At 35.9% G+C, this 19,564-nt stretch overlaps 3 protein-coding genes across 4 annotated transcripts; 1 reads left to right on the top strand and 2 right to left on the bottom strand.

Moving 5' to 3' along the window:
• Positions 1-2,358: 2,358 nt before the first annotated feature.
• On the bottom strand, positions 2,359-2,831 carry LOC116200516 (protein ETHYLENE INSENSITIVE 3-like). Its single transcript, XM_031531363.1, has 2 exons — positions 2,701-2,831; positions 2,359-2,581 (listed from the first exon to the last, which is right to left on the bottom strand). Exons 1-2 carry the CDS (start codon positions 2,829-2,831, stop codon positions 2,359-2,361), a joined length of 354 nt encoding a protein of 117 aa, XP_031387223.1.
• A 3,686-nt stretch (positions 2,832-6,517) lies between these two features.
• On the top strand, positions 6,518-12,911 carry LOC116201529. 2 transcript variants are annotated; one of them, XM_031532792.1, is made up of 12 exons: positions 6,518-6,836; positions 7,445-7,648; positions 7,730-7,998; positions 8,138-8,223; positions 8,361-8,524; positions 8,728-8,861; positions 9,000-9,245; positions 9,370-11,627; positions 11,783-11,891; positions 12,132-12,212; positions 12,596-12,697; positions 12,835-12,868. In XM_031532792.1, the coding sequence occupies exons 1-11, from the start codon at positions 6,692-6,694 to the stop codon at positions 12,686-12,688; spliced, it is 3,789 nt and encodes a 1,262-aa protein (XP_031388652.1). In that variant the 5' UTR covers positions 6,518-6,691; the 3' UTR covers positions 12,689-12,697; positions 12,835-12,868. The 2 variants fall into 2 exon arrangements, with proteins under 2 accessions (XP_031388652.1, XP_031388651.1); XM_031532791.1 differs by having other exon boundaries at positions 12,596-12,911.
• A 60-nt stretch (positions 12,912-12,971) lies between these two features.
• LOC116201530 (protein NRT1/ PTR FAMILY 2.3-like) lies at positions 12,972-16,238 on the bottom strand. Its single transcript, XM_031532793.1, has 4 exons — positions 16,107-16,238; positions 15,484-15,701; positions 14,594-15,132; positions 12,972-13,975 (listed from the first exon to the last, which is right to left on the bottom strand). The coding sequence occupies exons 1-4, from the start codon at positions 16,156-16,158 to the stop codon at positions 13,150-13,152; spliced, it is 1,635 nt and encodes a 544-aa protein (XP_031388653.1). The 5' UTR covers positions 16,159-16,238; the 3' UTR covers positions 12,972-13,149.
• Between the last annotated feature and the right edge of the window lie 3,326 nt (positions 16,239-19,564).

Here is a 19,564-nt window from a genome sequence, read left to right as displayed (position 1 = left end):
ATAGGGTAAATTACATTAAAAGAACACAAAATTTCACTTTTATCTCCGTTTTGGCACAAGTTTTCATTTTTGACATAAAAAATCCCAACGTTTTATTTTGTCTTAAATCTGGCATGTCGTCCATCGACTTTGAGAAATTCCATTTAATTGTTGATGTGGAGTATGAAGGAGTCAAATGGACCCCCATCCACCAGTGAAAATTGGAGACGTGCAATTATCTTTCTAAAAAAAATAATAAATCCTATATTTTTTGTTTTCACAAATACGCCCCACCTCTCCCCTCTCTCCTCTGCAACTATTTGTCTCTCTATCCTCCCTCTTACTCCTTCCCCGTCAACTATTTCATTTGATGACGAATCAGATCATCCTTCAAATCAGAACTAGACCACAAGGAAGAGAACTTAACTCGAGAGTATAAACCAATTCTGACACTGTAAATTCATATGTATGGCAGTTCGGTATCTAGAATGTTCATAGGACTTGTGGTGATGGAGGGAGGTTGACGGAGAAGAAGGAAGAGGCAGGAGAGAGAGTGAGATAGTTGCAAAAGAGAGAGAGATGTTAGGTTGAGGAGGGAGAACAAAAATGTGACATATTTGAGAAAACAAAAAATATAGAGTTTATTTTTTTATTTTAGAAAGATAATTGCACATGTTCCGATTTTCATTGGTGGATGAGGGTCCATTTGATGTCGTTATGCTCCAAATCAGCAATTGAACGGAATTTATCAAAGCCGATTGACGGCGTGCCATATTTGAGATAAAACATAAACGTTGGAGTTTTTTATGTAAAAAATGAAAATTCACTCCAAAACTAAGATAAAAGTGAAAATTTATGTTTTCTTTTTTGTGTATTTACCATTTAAATTAACTAATTACTTTACAAATTTTGTCTGTAAAAGTAATTGACATGACATTTTAAGATTAATGAGTAGGTAAATATTATATATCTATCTATAACAAAACTAAAACTCTTGCATATATGGACATGTGTTGCAATGTCAAATATTTTCCTATTTTTTATTGTCTTTACTTACTTATTTTATCATTTTATATTGAGAAGTGTCAAATTTCATATTTGGTTGAGTTGGCACAAGTAGAGCATGCATTTTTCGAAAAAGCAAATGTAAGGTCAAAGGTACAAATCCCATCTCAACTAATGCTCCAACGTATATATCATTTCTTTTTTGGATCAAGTATATTTTCCAAGCCAATTAAAAATTAATAATGCATTCGATATATAGAAATTTTGATACTTTTTTTTTTCACTAAAACATTTATAACTATATTTCTATAATTTGTTTGGACCGAGATCTAAATTAGAAAAATGAAGAAATGTTAGGCATACATATTTTATACATTTTACATGAGAGGAGAGGAAACCTATTATAAAAGGTGTATTCCAATACAATTTGAAATTAATATTTAAAAGATAGATTAGATTAAAGGTTGAATGGGTTTTCAACGAGCTATATGAAGAATTTCATGAGCATCCTCAATCCAATTATTGAGTGTTTTCTTTTCATTGTAGAAGTTTGTTTCTTCAAACCAATTTTTCATCCGTAAGAGAGCATTAATCACATACAAAAGTTTTAGTTGTTATTAAGTAAAACATTAAACCTGGTCCATCGGGCTCGGGGAATATTAAACCTGGTCCACTGGGATCAGGGAGCGACTCTGGGCCTTTTCTATACTCAAATGCAATTTTTTTCTTTTTGCCCTTTTCTGTATAAGGATGACTAAAATATATTTGACTTGGTCCATGGAAACATTTACGCGACTTTGATTGGAAAATATAGTTGAAGGTAAGTGGTTTTTTTCCCTCAAATGGAGTAGTGGGGTTAGCGCCTCAATGGTTACTTACTATTTAATTATCAAATAACTTCAATCTAATTATTCATAGTAATTTATATAATAATGGTATTTTGGTTAAGTGAAAGTGAGCCCAAATGAGAATTTTTTGCTTTATATGTTAGTACATATTACAATATATTTAATTTGAGGAAACAAAATAGAATATAGATGTTAACTAGTAGAGTATGAGCGCTCATCATATCATTAATGGTTAAAAAGATAAATAGTTGTTTTTCAAATATAAAAACTTATATATCAGTAATCTAAATAATGATTGTTAGAAATTTAGGTTAATAGTTTAATACATATTTTTCATAATCTATGCAAAGAAAAAATACAATATCCTCAACTATATTATAGAAATTAATTTATAATATATTTATTAAAATTTTATATTTTAAGAATAATAAAAATAAAAAAGGACCCCGCAAATATGTATATATATCTTATAATATTTTCCTTGAACTTCGCCCTCCTTAGAATAAATTCATAAATCCGTCCCCAGTCACCATAGGGGAGGAACCCCTTTCTCCCGTGGGAACCTCCTCTGGGTTGGGTCACACTGCTGCATAAGCGCCGATAACAAAGAGCCCGGAGTCGTGTCCTGGAGCTCCTGCAGGGTGTGCAGGGCTGGACCGATTGAATTACTGCCCTCGTGCTTCCCAGGAATGCAGTGATCAGCTTGATACTTTGCAATGGCAGCAAGTCCATTGCGGTCGAACCGCACTCTGAGATGATACCATAGACGAACCCTTGAGCTTTACAGACCTCCACCATCTTGAGCATGTGTTTCAAGATCCCATCTTGCGCCCTATACATCATCTTCCTCCTGGCCTGTTCCTAGGACTGTCTCTGCTTCGCCGACTCAATGCCTTCCTTGCCCTTGTTGTGTTGCTTGATCCGCTTGAGGCACATCTTATCCCTCCGCATCCTCCTCTGAAGCTCATCCACGTCGATCTCCTCCTCATTGGGAGTCATGATCGTCCACTGTGGGCTCTGGCTCAGTGGTGCGCAGGGGGAGCAGCCACTGCTGCCACATGTCCTTCCATAATGGGTCCCGAGAAGAAGTCGTCACATATAAATACAAAGGACTTTACTTAGGTTTTTTAGTAAAATACAAATTTTACTCATATAATTTTTTAGTCAGTCATTCATGTGATGGTGCGGTGCAACAAATTTTCCTGGTTATATTTGGGTAGTTTGGATTTTTTACCATTATTCATGGAATGAGATTGCCTTCCTCTGAAACCACGAGCACATAACATAAATCGCAATGCCAAAAAAGGCAAAACACCTCACAATTTCCTTTTCTATCTCCCTCTATCTCGACAAAGATAATTCTAGCAAATGATTCCTCAAAAGTATGACATACGTATTGTACACAAAAATGACAAAGTAGCTAGATGAAACTTTATATGACATGCAGATTAATTCGCATAAATATTGACAAACTAGGCTAGCAGACAAAAGTAGTGCTGATTTTAAGACTTTAACAATAACTCCGTATCCCCGACTTCCTCAGTTACCTCGCTCTCACCTTCCTCAGCTTCCTCACCCCGACCCTGACCCTCAACCCTTCTCTCGACAAGGTCAGCCTGATCTTTGCAGCGTACGATGTTTAGAGAACAGAATCGAGGTGGTCTCTAACATGAGACTTCATTGAGACTAGCAGGGAGGGTAAAATGGTGGCGCGCGGATGAAGATATTGCACCTAAACCACTGCCAAAACCAAATTAACTCGATTTCAGAGCAAAAATTGTCTTTTTCTCTCCATTTTATTCAAAATGTTATCTAAATGAGGGGAATTTTTTTTTTGGAGTTTTTACCTAAAATGGCCAATGGTTTGTTCGTTTTGTCAAATCTATCATGTGCTTTTTTTTTGTCAAATCTATCCCATGATTTATTTTTTGCATCAAATCTATCTCGGCATTATCTTTTCCGTCAACATCTAACGGCCGTGTTGACGTGGCACGTGGAGAGATAGTGGGCCACACTTGCCACGTAGGCGCCACATCAGCACGGCCGTTAGATGTCGACGGAAAAGATAACGTCGGGATAGATTTGATGCAAAAAGTAAACCATGTGATAGATTTGACCAAAAAAAACATATGATAGATTTGACAAAACGGGCAAACCATGAGCCATTTTAGATTAATACCCCTTTTTTTATAGTTATGAAAAAGGGGGATTTACAACACTTCTATAAACCCCAAGCATTTGGATTATAGTAAAAAAATTTCAGCGTAAACGCTGGTATTCGGAAGCTCAATTGGTCCTCAACTAATCCAGCCCAGTCTGGTTGGCCCACTAAGAAATAAAGCTCTCACAGTGTGGATTTTCTATATTCATAAGGACTCAAAGTCGAGACCTTACTTAAGCAGAATAAACACCTAATTGCTTTCCATATAATCGAAAAAATTCTAACTTTTCAAGAAAAATCCATGGTTTCTGTCATTTTAAATGTGTTTAGGGGGAAATCTTAACGCGGAAAAGTGATTCGCAGTTAAAACTTTCGAGTCATAAATGGAAGACTTTTTTATTGTGACAAATGATATTCTCTCAACCATTGTGGATTACACGTTAATTATTTTACTAGCTTTATTGCTCGTGCGTTGCACAAGAACGTTTTTATATGAATTTTTATTGATTTCTATTTTATTTTGTGGAAAACGGGCCCAAGCAATTCTACTTTTTTTATTATCAATAATCTATTTTTATAAGAGGTATAGGTGCATGTCTTGTAGACATTAAAGAAGGATGTATGAGATGAGCATAAAAAGCTTCCTTTTTCATTTTCATAATTTCCATAAATTAAACCGTAGCATTTTATCCAAAAAGTTCTTTGAGTATTTTGAAAAATTAGTAAATGGATACATTTCATTATATTTATTTATACATTTATTTTTTAACCGTATGTAATTTTAAATCATGTGATAATTATATGAATTGTATTTTAAGAAGAAAAAAATAGCTAACTCTAAAATGAACTCTCTCTTTTTTTCTTTTTTCTTTTTTCAGATTTACTTATTTCTAATTATAATTATAATATTTGTAGAATTATATAAAGTGAAAAAATTGTATTATATTTTGGTAATATAGAAATTTTAATTAAACTAATAAATATAGAAATTTTTGTATATATGTAAATAAATATACGATCATTTATATACAAATCAGTATTGAAAATAATTAACAAAGTAGATTTTCATGTATATATATGAATTTATGGATATATAATTCTAGAACATATATATATGTATATATACTTCCATAACATATATATTCATTTTATTATTTATTTATTCATTTTATATTTTTAATGTGAATTAATTGTATATATATTTATAATTATCCTACTATGTAATGCGCTTAATATATATATATATATATATTTATTTATCTTTTATCTTGTTAGTGTTTATTAAAAATAATTATCAAAATAGTTTTTTGTGTATATATATATGTATTTATGTATATATAGATTCCAGGACATATATCTGTATATATACTTAGATACCATATATATTCATTTTATATTTTGTTAATGTGATTTAATTGTATATATTTATAATTACCCCGCTATGTAATGCACTTAAAATACAAATATGTATATTTTTATATTTTATTAGTGCAAATTAATTATATATATATATATATTTATAATTAAGCCACTATTTAATGCGCTTATATATATATATATACATTTAACTATATATAGATATAGATTTACCTTTATCTTATATTATTTAGAAAATTACTTTTCTAACCCTATTAATTATGTGAGATACGACTTGATATATATTTATATATAGATAGACAAATTATTTATGTTTCAGTAATCCACCATACTTACCAAACAAAATAATTTCATATTCTTTTATATATTATTCCTAGAAAAATAATTTCATGAATTTTCCTTACAGTTTAAACATTTTCGATAATCTAAAAATACTCGAAAACCAAATGGCTCCTAATTCCTCTCCGAAGACCTCCAAGAACCTGAATCCAAGCAAAGTTTAAGCTTGCGTTTGGTTTTTAAGTTGATCATGATCCAACTTAACTTGATTTTGAGTAATGATTGCAAGTGTTAACAAATATATGGATGAGTGAAATTATATATATGTATGTATATATAAATGTGAATTGAGAATTTATTATTAAAAAATTAATTATAAAAATAATTAAAAAATATGAGTGAAAAATTATTATAAATTGAATAAAAAGACAAAATAGTAATGATTGCAGTGTTGAATTTGTGGAACAATATAGTTAAATTGGATGGAGTAAAATATTTTATTTAAAAACCAAACATGGCTTTAAGATTCAAATTTTTTATGTTCTTCTAGTCCTTTTGTCTTCATTATTCGCAGCCACAGAACCAAATCTTTTACCTTTTGCCTTTGTTTGATTACGATGAAGAACCATATAAGGAGATTTATCCAACACGATAAAGATGAACAACGGTTGATGGGAAACTGTGAGGCCTTATGCTTTAGGAGAATGATTTTACAATAATACCCTCGGTGCCATCCCCTCTAAATTCAATCATTTACTTTAGTAGTCAGGAAAATTACGTCGTCAGTCGGGGTATAATCGTCTTTTGAAGATCTCCTCAGTCACGTGACCGCCAAACCCAATCCACCGATATCCGATTCTCTTCCCGCTCGTATGCTTTTCAAACAGGAAATCCCCACACACACACACACGCACAATAGAACTCCACCGGTAACAGCTACGACGGCGAGATCCGAAGTTAATCAACGGCCACCCGCCGCCACCCGCCGCATGATCTTCTTCCTCCAGAGCCCGGACACTGCGCCGTGAAGTTAAGCGGAGAAATGGACGCCGAACTCTCTCTGATTGAGTTCTCGGCGGAGGACGACTCGCTGCTACAGCAGATCCCGAACGACGACGCCTGCAGCGTCTACTCCTCCTCCTCCTTCTCCCCCCTCTGCCCCATCAGACCACCCAAGCCTTCTCCTTGTACGGTCTCGCAGGCCTCTACTCTTCTGTTTTGCTTGCATTGCTCTAATTGGGGCTGGCTTTGCTCTTCGGCTAGGGTTTCAATTTGCTCGTTACGCCCGTGTTCTGTTGCTCCTTTATGAACGAAATTTTTGAACTTTGTACCGATTTTGTTGGACAGCATTACATTGAGTTGAATTGGCGATTTCTGGGGATTTGGTGAATATGCGGTTCGCACTGGGTTGTCCAGTGAATAGCTGAATCAATTTAATCTCCAATCATGTAGATGCGATTCATATCTGTGAATTCCGTTCAGCTGAGTGATCATTTCTTTTTGCCACTGACATTAACATTCCTTCGTTAAGTTCCATTTCCAATTACACAAAAGGTGCTTGATCTTATACATGAGTTTTTCCCTGTATTTCAACAAAAATTAAAATGTAAAATCTAGTTTGTCCTTTTAATATTACCGTAGTTTCAATTCGTGAGTGGTGTGCAGTTTGGATGGGGTCCCTTTTCCTGTTGGGACGGGAGTGAACTTTGAGCTTGGGTAGGAAAAAAAACCCACAGATGATTTTCCTGCTTTTTACGTATTATATCTAATTGACAGGCTTTTTTATATTTTGCAGCGGGTTCGATGGGAGTTGAGGATTGTGAAAGATCAGGTTCTTCATCTTGTAGAGAGAGTGTTGACAAAGAAAACATTAATTTGAATAAACCTGAGATGCCGAAACTCAGTATTGAGCCACAGCAAATGAAGAGGAAAAAGAAAGGTGGAGGTTATAATTTGCGGAAGAGCTTAGCCTGGGACAGAGCTTTTTTTACTGAAGAAGGTTTGATTTCCAAGAACTCATGATTATTATGCAGCATACAATGTTTCCTGGGACGAAATTATTTATGTTTTTCATTTGCAGGAGTTTTGGACCCAGCGGAGTTATCTATGCTTAGTGGACATTTGAACATCCTCGGTGGGGAGAAGTTACCAGTCATCCATGAAGAAGGGAGGGAATCATTGCCAGGAATTTCAGAGCAACAAACTGACTCGAAGGGTTTACTTGCCCTTGAAGAGAAATTATTCAAGGACTTGCCCGTGAAGGCGACAAGTGAAAGTAAAAAAGTGGTTGGTCCTTCACCCCGAAGACATAATGGTTTGCCCAAAATTAATGGACCAATAACTACTCCGGTTAGTTGCCAGCCCCTTTTTTTTAGTGAGCCCTGAATGTATATAAGACGTCTACAGTTCAAAAATTCTGAAGTACAGTCCATATTAAGTCCCTAATTGTTGTTGTTGTTATTTTATTTTTTAAAAATTCTCTACTCAGGCCAAGCAGACAGTTCTGTCAGCTCAAGATATTAATAGGAGTGGATCCAAGCGCAGTGGTTGCCCACGAGCTGTGCCTTTATCTTCATATCCTTTATTTAAGGACTTAATGTATAAGTTCATTAAAAAAAATATTTCATACACTGAGTTCTGTCTACTGCACTCAGCTTCTTGCTATATACATGTTTGTATCAACTGGAGGATTTTCCTTAACTTTTTGGAACAATAAAAAGACCTGCAACTATTAACACAACAACAAGAGGGGCAGCTAAAGAATTGAAAGTCGCCGGAACACTAGTTGCCAAGGAGGAGTCTCGTCCTAAGCATTCAACTTCCAAGAGTTCTATGACCAGTGGCCACCTCAAGCATACTCAGCCTACACGATCAGGTATTATAATAATTTATTCTATCCACCATGAAGATCTATTATTTGCTTAAGGCATTTGATTATGTATTATGTTCTTTTGACTGGAGGCTTACTATGGATGATGGTTTTATCATGATTTTGACTACCGTGTGAGTGCTCCTTAAATCTTCTACCATTTGCAATAGGAGGATATTGATATACCTTGTGTTTTTTTTAAATGGCAGCTGTTGCCAAAATGAATGCTAAAGTACAAGGCCCTTCAAGCAGTACAAAAACTGTTGCAAGTAGTGCAATTTCTGGCCCTGGCAGGAAATCTTCAGCTTCTAAATCCACTCTTCCACAGGCCAAAAGAAATGTGGTGAGTACACCATTTCTAATCAAATAAAATTTGATTTGCAGAATTTGCATCATTGCTTGGAATTTGCCATTTACATGACCTTTACTAACAAGGGGTCACTTCCTGCCCGTGCTTGAATGTTTTCTTTTATGTGGACAGGGTAAAGTTGCAGTAAAATTCAGCTCATCCACTCATGTGAAAACTACTTCAGTAGGGTCAGAAGCTCAAGGAAATCCACCATTTCGTCATGTCCCAAATGGCCAGAGTGTGGAATCCAGTAAGATGGGAGTTCCTCTTTCCGAAAACTGTCGAAAACTCGATGGATACATGCCTAATATGCCAATACAAACTGCTAAACCATCGGGACTAAGAATGCCTTCACCTTCTATGGGATTTTTTGGTCAGGTATATTCCTTTAACTAAGTCCGGTGATTCTAAGTAGATGCAAAATAACAGGAAACGTTTGAGGACAATCTGATTTGTGCCTTTTCCTTTGCTTTGCATGTCCGCCCTTTACAATTTGATGCAGCCAAAAGCTTCGGCTTCACGGAACTTGGTCAACAAGTACATTCAGCCTAGCAATATTCCTCGTCCTACAAGTGCTAGCTTGAAGAATGCTCATGATATTTGGCCTCCACAGGGCAATAACCAAGTACAACAACTGGTCAATGATCATCTCAGTGGCAATCCACGTAAGGGCTTCCATGCTGCAAACAGCCTCGGCACTTCACATGAAAAACAAGAGTTAAATGTTGGATCATATAGTATGAAGAGCAAAGACCCCAAGCCACAGAATGGTCTGACTGATGAGATCTCAAGTAACCAGCAAGATATGCATGATATTCACCGAGATGTTGGTGAAAAAGTTGCAAAATTGGTAGAATCATGTGAACCGCAGAAGCAGCTTCCTTTGGACAACAAACTCAGTGATGTTTCGTTTGAAGCAAGAGATAAAGATGTGGACAGGAGGGCGGACGATGGGGAAGTGAAGTTGAGTGAGAAAAAATCGCCACTGAGCACAGAACCTAGTGGACAACTGAGTATAGAAGAGGATAACAAACTCAGTAATATTTCTTCTGAAGAAAAAGATGAAGATGTGGGCAGAAGGGTGGATTTTCAAAAGTATTGTCACGATGGCATTGTGTTGCAAACTGAAGATGTCTCCATGGCTAATATGGAAGAGCATTCTATCTCGTCAAATGAGACTCATGGTCGCTTCTTTTCACGGTATCAGTCTGCAAAAGCCATTTTCAGTGACGACCAGAACACCACAACTGGGGTGAACCAGAATGAATCATTCGATCAATTGCAGACATGTGGTGGTGCAGAAAATGCAGATTCTGCTGCAAATTGTAAAGAGGATACTGCATGTGAAGCAGAAATATCTTGTGGTACATCTGTGGGTAAAAGCAAAGAAAATGCAGATAATGATTCTGCTGGATCACAAGATGGAAGCAGGATATCACATGCTGATGATGCAGAAAACCCTCTTCAAGATGAAAACCTCACCATCAGTTGTCCAAGTGAGGGCAATAAGTTTGTAACAAGCTCTAAGGATGTAGCTGGGAATGTTACCAAAGAGCCAGAAACATTGGGATGCCAAAACGTGCATCATTCCCTGTCAGCCTCCATGCAACCTCTAATTGGAAGTCAGGACTCATATACTGATGATGTACATGTGAGAAATGATATTCAGCTCTGTGAGGGAGCTAATGATTTGGATGAAGAATTGTTGCTGAGGGTGAGTGAAGGCCAATCAATTGGAGCAACTATGGCAACTGATTCTGATAGCTCACATGCTTGTCTCTTGGATACATTCAGCAAGACCAAAATGGCAGCCGAATATTCTATCTCCCTGCTTCCCTCCTCCGTGAAAAATGAGGATGGTCTTCAGATAGGAGATTTGACTGAGCATGAACATGTGGAAGGCAATCAAAACATTTACCAAGATATTTCATCACCAACTTCTGGCACTAATGAACTATGCTTTGATGAGACCTTGATTGGATATTCTAAGGAAGAGCGAGATTCTGATAAGAGGAACATGACCATTGTTAGGCCAGAAACTGTTGACTCTGGGTTGATGGAAACGGATAATTTTCGAACTCCATTGGAGGGTCAATATGCTGGTCTAGTGGAAAGAGGAGTTAATGGCGCTAATGTCATGAGCCTGCAAATGGAGGTTGAGCAACCGAATCCTTCAGATAACAGTTCCTTAAGTGATTCTGCAGCAAAGAACGAGTCTGTGGCTGCCAGCGATCTGGTTGAGCAGTCTGGTGAGCATCCTCATCCTCAGCACTGCTTAGTTGAGGATGACCTCCCTCTTGATAAAGGAGTGTCCGCGGATCATAATTCTTCCCACAAACCCTATGAGAAAAGTTTGGATAATGGTAGTTGTGAGAGTAAAGACACGAAGTGCATTTCGTTCGTTGGAGCAGAACCTGATCACTATAGTGCTCTTGATGTTGTGGATGAGAAGGCTGAAAATGATAACCTGGAGGATTTATTATCAGATTTTGTGGTTCATGAAAATAATCCAAGTCATTTGAGTACTACACCGGAAGTTGATGCCTCTCTAGGAGTGATTGAAGAAGGAATTCTATGGTCACAGGCTATCGCTAATGGCAAGGAAACGTGTCCTTTGACCAGACCCGATGATTTGAAGAGTAGCAAATCACATGTGGAGGTTGATCTTCTGCTGGACCATTCTAATCCTAACTCTCGGCTGCAGCATCATTCTGAAAGTACTATCCACTCCACCGAGCACAGTGATGGAACACTACCACAGTAAGAATATGATTAATTGATTCACAAATCTTTGTTCAGTTACTGTTCTCGCTTTCAGTTTACAGTTTTCTAATATTTCAAACACATTTTGAATGCCTTTTCTTTTCCCTTAATTCATGGATAAAATACTTCGTTTGACAAATCACTTATTACAGGGAAAGATGTGAGAATAATCAGAAGCAGAACGGTCTGCTGATAAAACCTCCACCAAATGTTCCTCCATTCTCTGATGAGTGGCTAGCAGCACTTGAAGCTGCTGGCGAGGTAACCCAATCTAATAAGCTGTACAGTATTGTACAGGTTTAAATCCTTCATTTTCGAGAATTACCATTCTGTGACAGTGATTCGGATTCTTCAATTGGGGTTTCAATAAATTGTGCTCTATAGCTGATATATCATATGCTCTCAACAATGTGCAAAATTTCCATCACCCAGCTTAATCAGTTCTTTTCTAACACAATAATCATCTAACTCGTCTCTTCATCTCATTCCCTGTTTCTGCAGGAAATACTTACCATGAAGAGCGGGGCAGTCCAGAACTCGCCCCCCGACAAAACCGTGCCTGAACTGGGTCCCTGGTCACCGGTATATACTTCTCTTCTCTCTGCAGTTTTTCTACTTTTTATTAAATGTGAAATGGTTCATAGGAATGGAGTTAATGCTGATAAGAAGACAAGAGTCCAGTGAATCCTTCAAAAACCCTAGAGAAACAAATAAAACACTGTCAAATCCAAGATGCATTTATTCTCATTTAGATTTTGATGCACATCACATACAGTTAATCTGAGTTAGGGCTAAAATCAGGATCACCCTAGAAGTGGGGATGAGCAATTGTGCTTCGATTGGATTTTATCAGGTTAAGCTAAAGCATTTGATCTAGTCCCTTGAGTAACAATCAACAGTTCAATTTTGATATAGTTTAATTAATTTGTAGTTTCCAATTCTTATCATAGCTTTGATGCTTTCAGGTGAAGAAAAAGCACAATCAAGGGATTGGGCCATTTGACTGCACCAAGTTCACTAATACCACTGCAAACATTCCAGATCCTGGCTCTCAGTAACAAAGCCCGGTATCATCTCTAATCATTCTTTTCTCACTAACCATTTTGACTTCCATGAAAGCCCTGTACAATCAAAGCGCATAAGACCCATGTTTCCTTTCGTTCTTTCTTTTGTGTATGAATTCCTCTGTAACATTTTGTTGCAGAGTATCCATTCAGCAACGAGACACTTCATCTCAATCTTTGCAGAATTGAATTGATAATTCACGTTTTCTTTTGGAAATCTCTATCTTCAATAGTTTCATGCTAAACATGCTTCGAACTTTTCTGGAAAGCCTTAACTGACAAAGGTCTTAAGAAAGCTTGTTAATCTGTTTAGAAAACCAAATGACTTCATATCATGTTAAATTTTCAGCGATTTGATATGGAAATACATCGGCTTTGATGCATAATTGCGATTTCATAAGAGAAACATGTACGTCGGTACATTCCGAGTGTTTTTCCTCTCTTGCGAGGCAGACTCATTTATTAGAAGCTGAATTGCCATTTGCTCCACCTATGCCTTCGGAATTTCTGATCTGGTACTTGTAACATCCTGCACAGATGAGATAGTATACAAAATTTAGCATCCCGACCGCGACTAAGGTCCAATACACATTGTCTGCCCTCCCGTCATTTATGTTGTTCGGTAACCACTCCGTCACCCTTCTGAACAGATCCAAAAACAATGTGCTCAGATAATACCCGATCCCAATTGTCACAGAGGCCATTGCAGTTGCAGTGCTTCTTAGAGACAACGGGAATTCCTGATAGAAAAATGCTGCTTGCCCAGGGTGATGGAGTGAGAGACCAACCCCGACCAATATTAGCTGTGGAAATAACAAAAGCGAGGATAACTTTTGGTGATGGTGAGTTGCACCAAGCCTTTTTGCTTCAACTACTGATGCAACTACTAGGCTCAGTGTGTTCAAGATGTGACCCACTCCGATCCATTGGAGCACCGTGAAGGACCGGTTAACCGCCTTCCGCCAAATCGGGCTGAACACTCGATCACTTAAGGTGAGAGAGATGGATAGGGAGATCATAGATAAGACCCACATTGAGCCTGCTGGGATCTTGAAGTGTGGCCCGAGGTGGCGGTCCATGGCTAGGGCTTGGAGAATGACTAGGCTGCCCTGGGTTACGATCGTGGTGCTTAGTAATATTCCACTTGACCATAGAGGAAAAATTCTGAGTAGGGTCTTGAAATCTTCAACCTGTTGCATGGTGCATAACCTCCATGGTTTTGCTACCGAACCGTCCTGTCTAATGTCTCCTTCAGTTTTGAGGGCCGCCCGGTTCAAGAACCTGCATTAAGAGAGTCATAGCTTACACTGAAATACGTACACCGAAACATGAATGGATGATACAATTGTAGTGATTGCTGGTCCGTGTTAAATCCAGATGACCTATCAATTATTATATGGAAGACCATTGGTTACTGAAATCCACTTGGACTTCTCTGCTCAGCAAATCGGGTAGATCCTAGCAACCGGGTCCTTCGCTTTCACCACAAAATTCTAATTTTTGGATCGTGTCATGTCATGTTGAGTCATTTATATTGAGTCGGGCCACGCACACAGCAGCAGAGTCAAATAAAATGCTGTCTGCATTGTCTTCTTCAAGGTCCAGAGAGTCCCATGCCTCGATCATATGATAAAGTAGGGGCTTATTTCGCTTTCAACATTATCTTCTTTGTTTTATATACGCACACACACACATATTATATATGTATATATGTGTGTCTGTTTTATTTAGCTGTTGCATTGAATGGCTTCTGAATGATGAATAGGAAGCCTATTCCCAATCCAAGAGCTAAGAAAGAGCTTCAAAATTCATATAAGTCAAAGATCCATCTGCAACTGTTAGTCTGTTAATGGAACGGGAAGAGAAGGAATCATTGGTGCCGTAAATCAAATTATGTACCGGAACTTCTTTTTACTCGTCGGACCCGCCGTCTCTGTAACTTGGCCATGGTGTCCATAGTAATAATCCTCGTTGTTGAGTGTAAGTCGGATGTTCCTCTTCTTCACAGCAGCAACAACCACCCGAGCTAAATCCCCGTACGGGCTCCCTCTCGGGCCATCTTCAGGCCTGTAAAGTCTCTTCCCTAATAGGAAGATCAAGAGCCCAATGGCATTCGCCCCGGCACAGAGCCCGAAGCCTAGTCCCCAGCTCACGTTGTCTTGAATGTAAACCATGACCGTGGCACCGATCACTGATGCCACGTACTGGGCCACGAAGCACCAGTTGAAGAACCTTGACCGGTCCTCAGGCTTATCAAATTGGTTGGCTCCTATTGTTAGGGAGGTGAACCGGGTGCCTGCAGACCCAAGAGCAGCCATTGCTAAACCCGTGTAGAGGACAGCTAATTGGGATCCTGATGAATTCGGGCAAAAATTTGAATTGCATTGTTGAGGTCTCAATTTGTTTAGAATTGCCGTGACGGTTATGAGAATTAAACCCTGTGAATACAGCAAATAAAAAGTAGTCAATTGGAAACACCGATCGAGACTAGTATCATATATGGTATGATTAAACATAAGACGTTTCATAACTGTATCATTGTGCAAGAATCGGAATAATAAATCTTCAAGAGCTAAGTTCATATAGTCATTTGAGGAAGATGTTCAGTGCAATAACAGTTATTCTCGATTTATATAGCCTGAGGTTCCAGGTTCAATTATTATCCAATGGATCATCTCGACTTATAATGTGAATCAAGTTTGTTCGGTTAAGAAATGAACAAAAACAGATATGAATCAGAGGAGTTATGATGTGAGAAGCTTGAGATGGCGGTGAAGAGATTGTCGTGCCAGAAGAGATATGAGAGTAGAGGCTGCAATGACTGTGAAGCAGCCTGCATAAGAATCTGCTACGATTGCACCGAGGATGGGCAAGAGCGAGCTGGAGCCACTGAAGGCGGTCCATATCTGAGCGGCCGCTATGCTCTTCATATTGAACTCCTCTATCAGATACACCATCAAGTTCGCTGTCCACCCGTTCCCAGCTAGAGCCACCAAAGCCACTGTCCCTGCAATGAATGCATTTCCTCTTATAAGTTCATAAGCTAATGCTGCTGAGCGTGAGATGACACCGAGCAGCTACCGAAACTTCCCAGTTTTCTGGAAAATGATCTTGTTCTGAGTACATAAGACTGCACCACTCGTGATCAGAGTTCAACAAGTTCTTCATTATCTGCAGACAAAGGGCACGGCGAGATACGCCTGAAGGCTTTCATCTGAAGATATCTGGCCATACACTCGGGTGTTTCTTGAACAAACTAGACTTAACCGATTCTATGGGTTATTGCAAGTAATCCTTATGGACCTGATTTAGTTCCAACCTAAAATAGCCGAGTCATCTCAGAAACCGAGAGTTGTCCCGATTTCTTCCAAAAATAGAGTGCGCGAAAAGAGTGAGAGAGATAGAGAGGGACCTGTGATGAAGGGAAAAGTGATCCAACCACCATTGACTCTACGAGCTGACATTTTGTGGATTATATTGCCCCGAACGCTCAAGCAAGAGATGAGATAATAAAGAGGAGATGATGTCTGTCTGTGTTTGTAGTCCTTCGGTTTCTTTATATAGAGAGAGAAGCGAGAGTCGAAGGAGGGTGTCAAGAAAGATCAGTGAGTGTCTTTCAAAGTTTTTTGCAGCATTCTTTATTGCGAAACATCTCATAACATGTGAAATTCTATAATACATACAGCTAAAATACATGTACGGTACATACGTACATTTTTATTTTATTTTTTGAAAAAGTTCAAGTAAATTACTTATATAACTCAAGTAAGTTTTACTTGAAAAAATCATGTATCATGCATGCATTTTCGGTCATATGTATCATAGACTTAATTAACATAGGATATCAATAAGTTTCTTTCGGTGAGATCATGAGTATTATTGGTTGAGACTGATTACTTTTTTGTCCACGGGATATGCATGGACAAGTTATCTGTCTATAGAATCTTTTGTACTTTCAAATTCTATACTTTCCAAACTCTGTATAATTGAAACCAATTACAGTATATATGCTCCATTTTCCATGTGCACCGCCTAATATTAAAAAATCTAATGGATCCCGACTAATCCAAATTTGAACTAGATAGACCCATACTATGGAGAAAAACTCTCCCAATCATGAAAATTTTCTATTCACAAGATTCAAAACCAAGACCTTGACTACGTCGAATGGGCATTGAATGACCAGAGCAGTAAATCAGTTCACGTTGGTCCATTCACTTGAGCTTTTTTTTTTTTTTAGTTCCGTCTTATGCTAATATATAGGTTAAGATTTGGAACAGTAAAATGTTCTAAGTTATTTTCTATAAATATTAAATGTCCTAGACATTGTATAAATTTCTTTAGTCATCGTAAGATAATATGTCAACGAACTCTCAACCAATTCACTTTTTTCTTTCCTATACAATTAGGCAAATTCTATGAATGTATATATACATATAAAAAGTTGACTATAAGATAATAAACAGGAGTAGACTGCAAGCTATGAATATAATCTATAGTTGATTATAAAGTTGAGTAAACTTGATTATAATCTCTCTCTCTCTCTCTCTCTATATATATATATATATATAAAGTTTGACTACAACCTAATAAAAAATTGGGGTAAAATCGTAAATTAAGTAATAATTATTGTCAAGTTATGAAATGTGCTAAATTAATGTAAATATTTTCACAATTAATTTATATAAAAATAATTACATCTATTTCAATATATGTAATTTTAAACAATAAGTAGAATTGTATGTATCTACTCAATTAATTTATATAAGCATATTTTACATAGATAATATTCAATATGATAAAAAAATTCTTTAAACAAAAAATACTACTAAATTCATATAAACATAATTATATATATTTCAATATATACACAATTAATTATAAATTCTAAAAATTTTACAGGATAACTGGAAGTGTATGTATCTACCCAATTAATTAGTATAAGTATATTACATAGATAATAATTTTCAATGTGATCAATAAATTATTTCAATATGATAAATAATTTTCAAACCATTTAAAGTTACATTGTATTATATGCAAATGGAAGAGAATTTTAAAAAAATTCAGAGAGAAGTTTTTTATCAACCTACAATTTATGTTCATCAATCTATCTCTAGAACCATATTATATTAACTATCAATTTTAATGAATAATTCGAAAGAAATTATTAAAATAAATAATCGTGTTCATGTGTTAATCGTGTTCATTTAAATCAGATACCTCATTTGAAGATTGGAGCCGATTATATTACCGTCGATCGTGTCCCGATTCCGGACGGAATTGTGAGTAGCGAGAAGTTTCCTTAGATGTGTATGATAGGATCGGTGGAAGACTAAGGTCCAAGAGAATAGCATAAAAGATATGGAGGTGTGTGGTTAGATCCTGTTAAAGTTTGTTTGTTAGATTTATCGCTGGGGCACTTGATAGGAAGTTGAGATGTTACCTCGTGATCGTAATCTCCGTCGTGTTGGTTTTAATAGGAGGAGTTTGAGGAGTACGCAGAGAAAGCCAAGACCTTGCCCGAGAATACCACGAGCATGTAACATTATTGAAGGTTTGTGAGATGAAAATTATATAAAATGGACGGTACATATTAAATGAGAATGTATCTAAAGGCTCATACTGGTTTTGTGTGGTGTTGAAAAAATCAAAATTATGCACGATAGAATTTGGGATATATATATATATAAGTAAAATTTACTTGAGAACTAATTCGAGTGGTCAATAAATACTTTCATTAATCTAAATATAAAAATTGTTTTAAAATTAATTTTTACAGATAATATATTCAGAAAATAAATAAATTTAAAAATGATATAAAATAATTTCTAGCTTAAAGTAATTGATTAATCAAATATAAGAAATAACAAATTAACGTATGAAATCATAAATTTTAAAAATACCATAAAAATTGTACAAAACAAAATTACTATATCTAAAGTTAAAATGGAATATATGTAATATATATGTGCATTAGATTGGGATAAGAAAATATGTAATACAAATTAAATATTTCCAGTTTAAAGTAATTAAGAAATAAAAATTTAGTGCATGAAATCATTAATTTCGAAAAATACTATAACAACCGCACAAAACAAAATTAGCATTCTAAAAATAAAGCAGCGTATATGTAATATATATCGCATTACATTGGCGAAAAATAAATATTTAATACATATTAAACATAATTATTAGCAAAATTTTCACTAGATAATATAATTTTTTTGAAATTATTTTTTGAAATTTTAAAATGAAATTATTTAGAGATATTAATTTTACGCAATTATGCTCACAAATAAAATAAAATTTAAATTTGATAGTAACAATATCACAAAATATTATTTTACAAAATTATCACTAAATTATTTTACTTAAATCTAATTTATTGGAGATTATTATTTAAAATTTGAAGTTTATAGTTCAAAATTTTTATTTTTCATAAGAAGTAAGTTTATCATTTCAAAATTTATTCTATATGATACAAATCCCGTGCAACGCACGGAATAAAAGACTAGTGCATGTCAATTTCTTTATTAGACATATCTACCTTTAATAAATATATAGATAAATAAATAAGAATTTGTTATGATTATGAGATAAGTAGAAGTTCACTTACAAAAAGTTATTTTTTTCATAGATTTTCTTGAATAAGTTGATTGACTTGGCAGGGTCAAGTTTCAGTACCATTTATATATGAGATTTTTTTTAAAGAAAATAGATATAAAATAGGTGAACTTCCCCAAGATAAACATATTTTATATTTTTATCGTATATATTTTTATTAAAACTATTAAATACCATAATAAATGCACAATGTACTTTTTTGTTTTTCGGTGGACATGCACATTATTTTTTCGGTAGATCATA

Source organism: Punica granatum, chromosome 3 (genome assembly GCF_007655135.1).
Source record: "Punica granatum isolate Tunisia-2019 chromosome 3, ASM765513v2, whole genome shotgun sequence".
Classification (NCBI taxonomy): domain Eukaryota; kingdom Viridiplantae; phylum Streptophyta; class Magnoliopsida; order Myrtales; family Lythraceae; genus Punica; species Punica granatum.
This window is presented reverse-complemented; position numbering and strand designations above follow the sequence as displayed.

What these genes read in the sequence shown, in the direction of transcription:
- LOC116200516 (XM_031531363.1), bottom strand. Translation starts at nt 2,831, where the DNA reads ATGACTCCCAATGAGGAGGAGATCGACGTGGATGAGCTTCAGAGGAGG. An exon ending in GAGTCGGCGAAGCAGAGACA is followed by an intron (nt 2,582 to 2,700) that starts GTCCTAGGAACA and finishes GTATCATCTCAG; the next exon opens with AGTGCGGTTCGACCGCAATG.
- LOC116201529 (XM_031532791.1), top strand. Translation starts at nt 6,692, where the DNA reads ATGGACGCCGAACTCTCTCTGATTGAGTTCTCGGCGGAGGACGACTCG. An exon ending in AGTGATGGAACACTACCACA is followed by an intron (nt 11,628 to 11,782) that starts GTAAGAATATGA and finishes CACTTATTACAG; the next exon opens with GGAAAGATGTGAGAATAATC. An exon ending in CACTTGAAGCTGCTGGCGAG is followed by an intron (nt 11,892 to 12,131) that starts GTAACCCAATCT and finishes CTGTTTCTGCAG; the next exon opens with GAAATACTTACCATGAAGAG.
- LOC116201530 (XM_031532793.1), bottom strand. Translation starts at nt 16,158, where the DNA reads ATGTCAGCTCGTAGAGTCAATGGTGGTTGGATCACTTTTCCCTTCATC. An exon ending in CACTTTTCCCTTCATCACAG is followed by an intron (nt 15,702 to 16,106) that starts GTCCCTCTCTAT and finishes CATTCATTGCAG; the next exon opens with GGACAGTGGCTTTGGTGGCT. An exon ending in CTACTCTCATATCTCTTCTG is followed by an intron (nt 15,133 to 15,483) that starts GCACGACAATCT and finishes CTGTATTCACAG; the next exon opens with GGTTTAATTCTCATAACCGT.